The sequence below is a fragment of the Emydura macquarii genome, unplaced genomic scaffold (genome assembly GCF_026122565.2).
Source record: "Emydura macquarii macquarii isolate MOO-44397 ecotype Brisbane River unplaced genomic scaffold, CSIRO-AGI_Emac_v2 contig_1253, whole genome shotgun sequence".
NCBI lineage: Eukaryota > Metazoa > Chordata > Testudines > Chelidae > Emydura > Emydura macquarii.
In genome coordinates this window covers 13,596,524-13,608,525 of record NW_027131390.1, presented here as the reverse complement: position 1 = coordinate 13,608,525, position 12,002 = coordinate 13,596,524, and the positions used below count along the sequence as shown (strand labels likewise).

Sequence of the window (12,002 nt, the reverse complement as noted above, 5' to 3'; positions counted from 1 at the left end):
TTCAGGCAATTTGAGACCTGGTGTTGGAGAGAATTAGGCTGCACAAAAAAATCGCCTCTCAGTAACTTTCCTTTTTTATTTATGTTGGGGGGGCTCCCTCTGTAGCAATATCACATGGAGAGAGGCAATTTCTCATATAGACGAGTTCCAATCTCATGTATGTGATGGCAGAAGGGGAGGAGATTTTGGGTAAGTGTAGTAATTGGGAGGGTGAGGTGTATTCATGTGATGGATTTTGTGTCCTGTCCTAAAGATTCTTTTTTGGGTGCTCAGCTGTCTCCTTTTGATGAGCACTTTATGGAGAATATTCTGTTTTGTTCTGATTCTTATACCGTACCCATGTGCACCATCTCTGAGTACCTGCCATTAAGCAATGTGACTGGCACCTGTCACATGCCTTCCTTTCCTTCTTTCTCCTTTCCTCTCCTCAAGCGGAAATTTCATGGTAATTGTGTTTATTTTAAAAGATGGAATGGCACTGTGGGGTGCATGGGATTCCAGCAGGTTTGGGTAACTTGGATTTTTGGAAATATTTGGTTTCATTTGAAGACATTTCAGTTTAAAAAGATTAATATTCTTAGTATGGAAAAACTTAGGAAATTTTTTGACTGTGTGAGGTCAGAGTGGTCCTGTTTGTTTTCTTGATTTTATGTAATTGGGATCTTAACATCTGGTAATAAAGCTGTTTGGCAACTGGTGAAGTGGAGTGAGAATAAAGATAAAGAACTAAGGGAAGGGAATAATTAGTTCTAAAATGAATCATTGCTAATTTTGCTTTATTAATCTACTTGGTACAGTTTTTAGCATTGCTAATTAAAAAATTGGCTCGGGTCTGGATATGATTCCAAACTTCCCATAAGATCAGAAGTATTTGCTTGTAGCCCATCTCTGCTAGTAATATTTAAATTCAAACATTTTAGCATTTAAGATTTTAAATATAGATAACATGAAGAGGTTTCTAATAGCCGGTATATTAAACCTAATCATAATGATGACAGAAAACATATCTAAGAGGAAAGTACATAAGGTCCTCTAGTACTTTGTGATTTTTACAAGATGAATAAAGTACATTTATTTAACATCTTGAATTCTTATAAGAAATTTTTCCATACTGGTGTTTTATGGAGAATCTTTTGTTTGGTCATACCGAATCTCTCTTGAACTTCAGCTGCAAACACTAGAAACAGCCTTTCTTAATTAAAATTTTTGTTAGAAATATTATCTTCAGAATAGTGACAAACTTCAATTCAGCTTTTACTATATTCTCCACTTAGCCCTCCCCCCGATTGCTTCTTTCAATTCCCCTTCCTTTATCCATATCTTACATCCTTCTATTCGATCCATCAGTATCTCTCTCTCTCTCTCCCCATGCCTTCTTCTTTTCATAAACGCTTATGATCAGGATTATACTAGCCTAGTTTATTACCTGATTCTGTGAGGCGCTGAGTATGCCATTCCTGTGGATGTCAGTGGGAGTTGAGGATTCTTCTTCAAGTGATGTCCCTGTGGTGTTGGTGTGTCCCAGCGCTGTTGCTCGGAGAATTTCAGCAGCACTGTCTGTCTGCGTCGCTCATTGGTTGTCTCACAGCGCCATTAGCACCTCGTCTCTTGCGCGCGCAGCCGGACCCTCTCAGTTCCTTCTCAACCATCCCTGTTCTGAGACGGAGCTTCGAAGCAGCGTCACAGCATTTGACAGACCTAGAGAAAACAGGTTAAATAGTTATAGTTAGTAGTATAGTTACTAGTAGTTTACTCAAAAATTTATTTTTCGTAGTAAGTTAGTTTAAAAAACATTTCTCTTTACTTCAGTTTCCTCCTGAGCGGGAATACATTCAACAATGCCTGGTTCCCCAGGTTTCAAAAGATGCAGCTCCTGCCAAGATGCCATGCCCATCTCAGATGGTCATTGTCTTTGCGGCCATTGCCTCAGGGAGTCTCACATCCCCCAAAAGTGCACTCACAGCACAGATTTGAAGGCCAGAGCCAGGTGGGATCGAGAATTCCGCCTGAAACTTATTCTGATGGAGAAATCCCTCTGACTGGCCTCTGACCAAGGACAAAGAACTCCATCTATGGGAGAATCCTCAGGAACATCACCATAAGCTAAAGACAAAGCTCATTCCTCTAAAAGATCAAGGAAAAGAGCCACTACCTCACTGCAGAGAGAGCTGCCTAAAAGGAAGCATTGTCCTCTCAGGTAGCTCTTCTCAGTGCAGTCCACCGCAAGGGTGAGTACCTTTGAGACACTGGGCATCTCTGCACTGGGACTGCTGCTGAGCCCCATCAAAAGAGAAAGGAGTCAAGATGCAAATCTGACTCCTCATCTATGGCACCATCGACTCTGGTGAAAACCATGGCACCGAGACCCTCATCGGTGGCTATGCCCCCACCATCGGTGCTGACAGTCTCATCAGTACCAACAGATAGCAGAGCTGGTGCATATCAATTTCTTTGTTAAATTGACAGACTAATGTAATGAGCTTGCAGGATGCAGTGTACTTCTAGCCTTATCAGCGCTGCAGAGACATTTCATTCCCATGTCATCAAAGACAATTTGATCTCAGAGACGACAACAAAGACCTCAAAGACATAGACTATTCCAAACCCAGTCATCCATGTCACAACCAACGTCAGCAAAATAACAATTTTGAAAATTTGGTCACGGGCCTGAATGACTTTCCCCGCCTGTCAGTGCCAGTACCTAACATAAACCAGATCTTTAGCCATCGATTATGCCTTTTTACCTCACCTGGACATCACTTACCATTAATAAATGGGCCCTAGAGATTATACAATTGGGCTACTTCATCCCCTTCACATCAATGCCACCCTCTTCATGGACCCTTCTCCTGAGCACCTTCTATGACAAGAAGTAAACCACCTTCTACAGTTAGGTGGTGTGGAGCAAGTTCCTCCACAATGCAGAAGAGAAGTGGAGGATGGAGACCCATTCTAGATTTCAAAAAGCTCAACAAGTTTGTACAAGTCCAAAGATTCAAGATGGTCATACTGGCCATGATAATTCCACTGCTGGAAAAGGGGGATTGGTTTTCAGTCCTTGACATACAAGACACTTACTTCCACATCATGATACACCCAGCTCACAGAAGTTCCTTCGCTTCACACTAGGAACAGACCATTATCAATATAGAATACTATCATCGACCTCTCCACAGCACCATGGGTATTCTCCAAGACCTTTGTGGTAGTAGCAGCACACTTACGCAAACAAGGGATAATAATATTCCCTTATCTTGACAACTGCCTACTAAAAAGCCCCACTTGATCAGAGTCAATAGACAGTACTCAGAAGACCATCAGTCTCTTTCAGAACCTAGGGTTACAGATAAAGGAACAGAAGTCAACCCTAACATCCATATAGTAATTGGAATTCATTGGAACACACCTCGAATTCCATAGAGGCCAGAGGGAGCATCACTACCAATGAAGAGATTCTTGACATTGACAAATCTCATTACAGTAATCGTGGACAGCCCACGCATATCAATGCCTACCTGCCTACTGGGGCATATATCAACCACCACTTTTGTTGTAAGATAAGCACAACTGCATATGCACTGCCTACAGGGTTGGCTGCATTCGGTCTACATACTAAATAAGCACAGCATGAACAAACACCTGACACAGCCCATGAAAGTCAGAGTTCCTACACTGGTGGACACAACCAGAAAAATGTATGCACCAACAAGACTTAGTATTAAGAGGTCTCACTGACCTTCCGTTCGAACCACTAGCTACATACTTCTTAATACACCCCTCATTGAAAGTAGAGTTTTTGGTCACTATTAGTTCTGCAAGGCGAGTGAGCTAATGAAGCCCTCGTGGCTCAATCTCCACATACCATATTTTTCATGGACAAGATCACCCCAAGTTCCTAAAGTAGCATCGTCCATTCACATGAATCAACCGATTCATCTTCCTACATTTTACCCCAAGCCACATGGGAGTAAACAAGATACCATCCTGTATACACTAGATGTCAGATGAGCGCTGGCATTCTACCTGGACAGGACTAAACCTTTCCGTAAATCCTCAAGATTTTTCATCTCCACAACAGACTGATCTAAAGGTTCCACTATATCCATACAGAGACTTTCCAAATAGATGTCTAGCTGCATCCACCTATGCTACCAGCAAAAGAAAATACAACCACCATTGGGGATCAGAACCCACTCCATGAGATCAATAGCAACCTCAGTCGCTTTTCTGAATAATGTACAAGTTCCAGACATATGTAGGGTTGCGAACTGGGCCTTTGAACATGCATTCACAAAATATTACACCATCACACAGAGCTGAGGCTCGGATACACTGTTAGGCTCCAGAGTGTTATCGGTCACTCAAACAATTCTGAAGCCCCTCCCATCCACAATGGGGCACTTCTCTACAGTCACCTGAAGTGGAGCACCCACAGGGACATCACTCGAAGAAGACCCTATGAGTGTTCCACAACCCACCCCCTCCCTCTACTTCAGCATTCATACTACAGACTCTACGGCAGAGAAGGCACTGAGAGGGTCTGGTCATGGTGAGAGGGAGGAGCGCGAGACAACCAAAGCGCATGCATGACCCAGACAGACTCTGCTGCCGAAATTCTCCAATCAATGGCATCATGATGCACTAACACCTGAATTGGAGCACCTACAGGGGGACACATCACGAAGATCTTCAGTTACTGCACAGTGTGAGTAACCTTTTTTTCTAAGCACCTTACAGGATCATGCTCTAACTATCAAATTTATGTCACAGACTTCTTATAGTCTCTTATCAATGGAAATAAGAGATTCTAACTGACCCTTTAGTAGAGGAGTTGCAGCAATGTACAAAGTTGCACAGAAGCACCAAATAAACTAACAACCTAGAAGAAATGGAGCAAAGAATACATATCTGTTCATATCCCTTACCAATATAGTTCATAACATACTTTTCCATTGGTCTGTAACTTTGCCCAGTGATGTAGGGACCACCTAATAAACGGTCAATAAAACTTAGTTATCTCCTTTAGTCAGTCAAAGGTTTCATATTTAAAATGACTCCATCTACTTGAAATCTAGTCAGTTTACCAAAAAAAGAGGCATTAAAAGTACTTTCAGGCACTACACCTGGTCAGCCAAGTGTGGTAATTTTACAGTTGCATTTTCTTTATATTGTTTTTTCTCTTCCATGTTGTGTGAAAGTCCCACACAAACAGGGGAAACTGGTGTACACAAACCATTGTCGAATACACCAGGTAAATATACTGACAAAATAGAGAAACACAGCTTTTCTATCATCTCTATCCATTACATTAATATCAGGTATTCACAGTAACAATAGTTCCAATAGTAGTAAAACACTATTTTCCTGAAAGAAATGTGATTTTTTTCACAGTGTCTCTTTGAACTGCATGAGAGTTGAATATTTTAACAAAGAGTGAGTTTCAGTAAGAAATTTAAATATGGTGAATTAAAAAACAGAAAACCACAGACTGGCCTTGAGGAATGTTCCAGAAACATTGGAGAATTCTCTTTTTCAGATGCTTGACTGATGGGTCTTGCTCACATGCTCAGGGTCAAACTGATTGCCATTTTTGAGGTTGGGAAGAAATTTTTCCCCCAGATCAGATTGTCATGATTTTGCCTTCGTCTGCAGTATGGGATATGGATCACTTGCTAGGATAATCTGGGTATATGTCAACAAATCAATTCCCTGCCATTGCCTCATTCCCTCCTGTTCTCTGTCTGTGGAACATAATAGTTTAGTCTCCTGAGAGCTGTAATATTTTAGTCCAGTGATTGTCAAACAGTAGTTTGCAAATCCCTAGGTGTCTGCAAACTGTGTCTAAGATTTCCAAAGGGGTCCGCAAATGAAAAAAAGTTGAAAACCACTTCGTTAAGCTGATCCAGGATACTGGTCTCAGTAACTGGTTCGGGTTCTGTGGCCTGTGATGTGAAGGAGATCATACTATGATCTGATGGTCCCTTCTGGCCTTAAACTCTCTGGATACGTCTACATGGATTCCGCTGCATTAGGCTCCACAGATCAACGCAGCAGGATCGATTGAGTGGATAGAGGAGACCCACTCAATTGATCCTGGAAGTGCTCTCTGTTTGACACAGTAACTCTACCCCTTGGAAAAGAGTAATGCTGCGTCAACCGGAGGACATTTCCCTTTGGCACAGTGTAATGAAGACGCCACAGTAAGGGAGCGTAAGTAAGTCAACAAGAGATACACCTTCTACAGTACGTAGCTTGTGTATCTCCTGTCGACCCAGTGCAGCAGTGTAGACCAGGCCTCTGACTCTGTAAAGATTCTAGTATAGTTGACTGCCAGAAATTATCCCTCCAGAGAGACCATTGCTGTGTTTTTGTAAATATTTTAGAAGTTTTCCAGAAGTAGAAGTAGATCAGAAGTGAAAGTAGATCAGGAATCCATTTCTGGTGGTAAAAAATCCGTTGAGTCTCTGGAAGTGCTTGGAACTTTTACAAAAGTTGGCTAACGATGATCCTGATCATGTTGAGTCCCCTTGATTTCAGTGACCGTCTGCATAGGCTTCAGAGTCTGTCCACACTGATCCCTTCTCGTAACCAGGACCACTGTTAGCCAAAGTTTGCAAGATGCCTGCAACTTTACCAGGACTAGGGCCATTGTCTGTGCTACTTGCCATCTTCCCCGAACTGACATGGATTATAAAACAGTCAGAGAGGAAACAAATAATCTGATTGGCTAATGAGATGCAGCCCAGTTCACCAATTAGAATTTGAGCCTCATCACTTAATTATCATATATAAATATTTTAAAATAATGTTTCATAATCTCAATTAGTCAATCCAGTGCATGAATTATGCATTAATTCATGCCTAGTTGCATTAATGATACTTGGCCTTCCGCCTTGCTCCTGAAAATGTACCAGGAATGAATTAATGCACCACATTTCACACCATCATCTTTCTAAATGATTAAATAAAGTTAAAAATAATCAGAAGTGGATATTTGTTCTCAGAATAGTAGTGCACCCTTCTGCTTTCATGTAAGATGTAGATTTGTTTTTGAATGCTGAAAGTAATGACACTTAGCGCACATGTAAAAGTGATCCTACTTTTGATAAATGAGACAAGACCGATTGTATGTGGTTTATGCAACTGAAAGTAAATACTACAAACAAGGAGAAAGATGAACAAATTAATTTTTTGATTTTGCTCTTCTTTGTCCTAGCACAAGTCCAGCTCACAAGTACTACCTGGCTGTGGACCCAGTGTCAGAATCCCTTTACTTGTCAGATACCAACACCAGGAGAGTCTACAAAGTGAAATCTCTCAGTGAAACAAAGGATTTGACAAAGAACTATGATGTGGTGGCAGGAACAGGTGACCAATGCCTCCCGTTTGACCAGAGTCACTGTGGTGATGGTGGGAGGGCATCAGAAGCTTCACTCAACAGTCCTAGAGGTAGGGAAACAATATATTTAGTGTTTACCTTAATTGTGTTTGTATTTTTTAAATTTTCTTAAGTACAGTGAAACTCAGATGAAGTTAGCTATATGAAATGGGATTTAAAGAGACATATACTCCTGTCCTCGTGCATCATGATTCAAGGAAGTTAACTTTTCCTTTGTTAGTATTACAATCAATCTAAATAATCAGTTCACAAAGTTCCCTTGTGTATTTAATTGTAGTTGTGTTTAACATAACAGAAATATTCTCTTTACTTTTGTGGTGATGTTTTTATTTAACTATTTTATTCAGCTATACAGTAGAATAACATAATTCAAATTTAAACTTTCAGACAGACACCATGGGTGTAAGGGCCAATATGTCACTTGATGCATACAAGTAAATCCTAATAATGTTAATGGAATTTAGTCATACGCACCAAGGAAAACACAAGGCATCAGTGTACTTCAAACTGGGATCCATCACAGTTAGTGCTTATTTTGAGATCGCTAATTTGCCCAATCTCATTAACTATACCTTATCAATATCTCACTTGTTCTAAGTAAAATAAGTTTGATGTAGCGTTTGGCTTTCAAAGTAAATATTGTATCGTCAGGAACTGGATATGTATGAAGCCTTGCACTGTGCCTTAAAATGACTGTAAAGCACAGCATAAGGGCTTGATCCTGCAAGGAGCTGACCACCTCAACTTCTATTCAAGTCAATTGGAATGAAGGGTACTCTGTACCCGCACATGACAGAGACCTAAGTGAAGTGCTATTTGTTCATGGCTTTTAGCATCCTGCAAATGCTTAATGAATTGCTCTAAGGAAAAGTTGGAATTTTTGTCTGAGCTAGTAAGAGAAAGCTGTAGATCAGAAGAAAATTAAAATGCATTTCCAAGCCAAGCAATGAACCCTGTTTTAAGACTTACTTAGTAACATATTGTAGTTATAGCGCAGAGTGACATTAACACGTCTTTAATGGTGGATGGTAAGTGCAAGGTAAGTACAAATAAATGTTAATCTTCCAAACTATCCTACTAAATTCCACCCGTAATATGTTCCTCTAGGACTGGACACGTTATTGTCATTTCATTTTTAGAAGTTGATATGGAAAAAAAATCTGTCCTGTTTCCTGACTGTCTTATCTTATTCTTGTTCTGCCTTTTCCTCCTTCTGCTGCTAAGAGTAAAATTTTGAGCAGACTAAATTGAGAAAGGAATGAACTTTACACTAATTACAAGACACATAAAAATAATACCTGGGAAAGAAGATGTTCAGCACATAAGTGGGGTCAGGAAGTCATGACTCATGGGTTCTATTCCCACCTCTGCAGCTATGACTCATTATTATCTTTATGACTCAGTTTACGCATATGTAGAATGAGTACAGTAATACCTACCTCAGAAGTGTGTTGTAGGACTTAAGTAATAATATGTCTACACTTTGAGCTGGAGGGTTACATTCCAGCTTGAGAGTAGACTCATAGAAATGTAGGGCTGGAAGGGACCTCAAGAAGTCATCAAATCCACCCTCTTGTGCTGAAGCAGGACCAAGTAAACCTTTAAGACCATCCCTGACAAGTGTTTTTCCAAGCTGTTCTGAAAAACCTCCAATGATGGAGATTGCACAACTTTCAGCCAATTGTGTACCCACTTTATAATAATTTCATCTGTTATTTGTTCTAGAAATGCTTCATCACTCCTCTTTGCGATTTGGTGATCCGTAGTAGAGGCGTACCATGGCCTCATCCCTGTTTGTTTACCCCTTTTATCTTTACCCAGAGCCTTTAACTGGTCTGCCTCTCACCTCCTTCTGCACATCAGAACAAGGGTATATATTCTTGATGTATAATGCAACCCCTCCTCCCTTTTTTATCCTGCCTGTCCTTCCTGAACAAGCTGTACCCTTCTATATCAATATTCCAGTTATGAGACTTATCCTACCAGGTGTTTGTGGCACCAATTAAGTCATAATTTAGCTGATGTACTAATATTTCTAGTTCTTCCTGTTTGTTTCTCATATGTTTTGTATATGTGTATAGACCTCTAAGATGCTGAGCAGATTCCCCCACTGGTTTTCCTCTTGTTATTGCTATGACCCTATTGTAATTTTCCATGTCATCCCCAATATCTAGCCCTCTGTTATGGTCACCTTTTTTGTGCTTACCTGTGGTCTTTTGTCACCTGCCCCCTTTGAACCTTGTTTCATACCTACAGTACATACCTGAGCTAGCTCTGATTGAGATAGTGTGCTAAAAATAGTGTTGCTCCAGTGGCTTGAGACAGGGGGAGGGCTAGCTGCCTTGAGTATGTAACTAATGTATTGGATGTTTACATACTCAGGGTAGCCAGCTCCTCACACCACCACAATACACTGTTTTTAGCTTGCTACCTTGATCAAAGCTAGTGCAGGTATGTCTCCTCAAGCTGGAATTTACACCTTCCAGCCCTAGTGCCAATGTATCTGAAAGTCAGTGGACCCTCGGATGTGTAGAAATATAAAATCACAAATGTGTGTTTGTTATTGTTTGTTTACTTATTTATTTATTTATCTTCACTGGATGAAAGCTGTTTCAAAGATTATTTTACTTTTTTGTTTTTTTAATACTTGTATTGACTTTCCTAATATAGTGCTTCCGACTTGCAAGCGCTTATAAAGTATCTGATGATAATTGTACAAATAAACAAAAAAGAAAGCTTATTACATAATTCAAGAGCCTTCAGCAGCTTCTAAAAATATTCCATTTTATTTTCCTCAGTATCATTACCTGAAGGTGACTATACTTAGATGTCCATTTGTGGAAAAAATAGAAAGATGAATGCCAACAGTGAAATTCATAGAGTGATGCTCCTTAGCATGTCCCTACAGTCAGCTCTTTTATTTGATCTAGTTTCCCCAACTTTTATTTTACAGCTAATAATAAAAATCATTTTCAGTTTTGTTCATCAACATTTCAATATAATAGGTAAAGGATGGGGGAAGGTAGCAAAGATGTTGACTGGGCATTAATCCTTAGTATCATGTGTGAGTTTGAATTGACTTTGTAACATGCTTTTAAACATGCATGGTTGATGTAGTTGAAACCTGATCTTGAATATATTATTTTTACTGCAACTTTCTTTAATACTGCAGAGGACTCAAACTAATGAGTCATGTAATGGATGAGCAGGTACTTAAAAAGGATATGCAGTGATACAAGGTGGGGGGATAAAATACAATCTGCAATGAACTGAACACATGTATTAAAGAAGTAGATACTGAAAACAAAGGAGGAAATACACAAGATTATATAATTGGTTTAATTCCACTCGCTTGAATGTCACCAACTACCAGATTGTTTTTCATAGTATCTTGGGTACAAGAAATAGGGTTGGTGATTAGCAGTTGCTGATCCATTGTGTTTACTTGGGCAAGTCACATAATTTCTCTTCTCCTACATTATTCCATCCCATCTGTAAAATGGGACTAATTAAAAAAGCCAGTTCACAGGAGGATTAGGCCCAGATTATAAAGGTATTTAGATGTTGCTCCTCTTAGCATTTCAAAGACTAAGTGACTTAGGAGCCTAAGTCTCATTTTCAAAAGTGACTAAGGGTATGTCTACACTGCAGTGTAAACCCAGCATTCAGACTCAGGCCTAACCCTGGTTCCATCTACAGACAAATCTTACTGTCTCAGAACCCAATGGTAGTGGAGGGTCCAAGCCTAAGTCAAGCTGGGACCCAGGGTTCAAGCCTGATTGCTTTCCAGAATAGATGCAGCCCCACTGGACTTGTGCTTTGGGAGTTCGCCAAAAATATCCTACAATCTCACAGGCTAATTTTTTTTTCCTCTAGAAAGTCAAGTTTGGTGGACAATCAAGTTTTACCCCACTGCACCACAAACAAAGAGCTGGTTGGACTTGAGTCTGCACAGTGCAGTGTAGGCCCAAGCCCCAGATTGGGACTAGGGATGTAAAAATTAGTTTAATTTAAAATCCGTTTAAACGTTCTAAAAATAGAACGGTTGAATGCTGGGGGGAGGGGCAAGTGTGCTGGGGAGCTCTCACTCACGGGGAGCTGAGCCACTCCCTGCCACTTGCGGAGCCCAGCTGCTGCTCGCCCTCCTCCCCTCCCACTGGGCTCTTGCCGGAAGCCGGGAGCCAAGCCCAGCTATGATTCGCCCTCCCTTCCCCCAGCTCTGGGCTCTGTGCCAGGGGCTAGGAGCCGAGCCCATCTGCGTCTCGCCTGCCCTCCCTTTCCCCACGGTGCGCTGGGTTCCACGGCTCCCCCACTCGCAAGCCCAGCTGCGGCTACCCCCTGCCCTGTGCTTCCCTGCCAGCGAGAGCTGCCCAGCTGCCACTCCTCTCTTCCCCCCACTTTAAATGGACCCTGCTGTTTAAAACGTTTAAGCAGCTGATTACTGTTTAAACGATTAATCTTTTACATCCCTAATTGGGACCCAGGGTTCAACAATTCCTAAACTGGGGTTACAAATGAGAATAGATGCTCGGAGCCCTAGGTTAACAAACCCAGAGTCTGTTCACTTGAGTTCTGTTAACCCTGGGCTTACATTACAGAGTAG

General features: G+C 40.9%; 1 protein-coding gene across 3 annotated transcripts in view; it reads left to right on the top strand.

Annotated features, from left to right (window-relative positions):
• The window catches only part of TENM1 (teneurin transmembrane protein 1), a 428,532-nt gene that overhangs the window by 346,539 nt on the left and 69,991 nt on the right, over positions 1-12,002 (top strand). For all 3 annotated transcript variants that reach the window (XM_067548198.1, XM_067548197.1, XM_067548199.1), the window contains one exon: positions 7,217-7,449. In XM_067548198.1, coding sequence (XP_067404299.1) covers positions 7,217-7,449 — 233 coding nt within the window. The remainder of the gene's footprint in view (positions 1-7,216; positions 7,450-12,002) is intronic.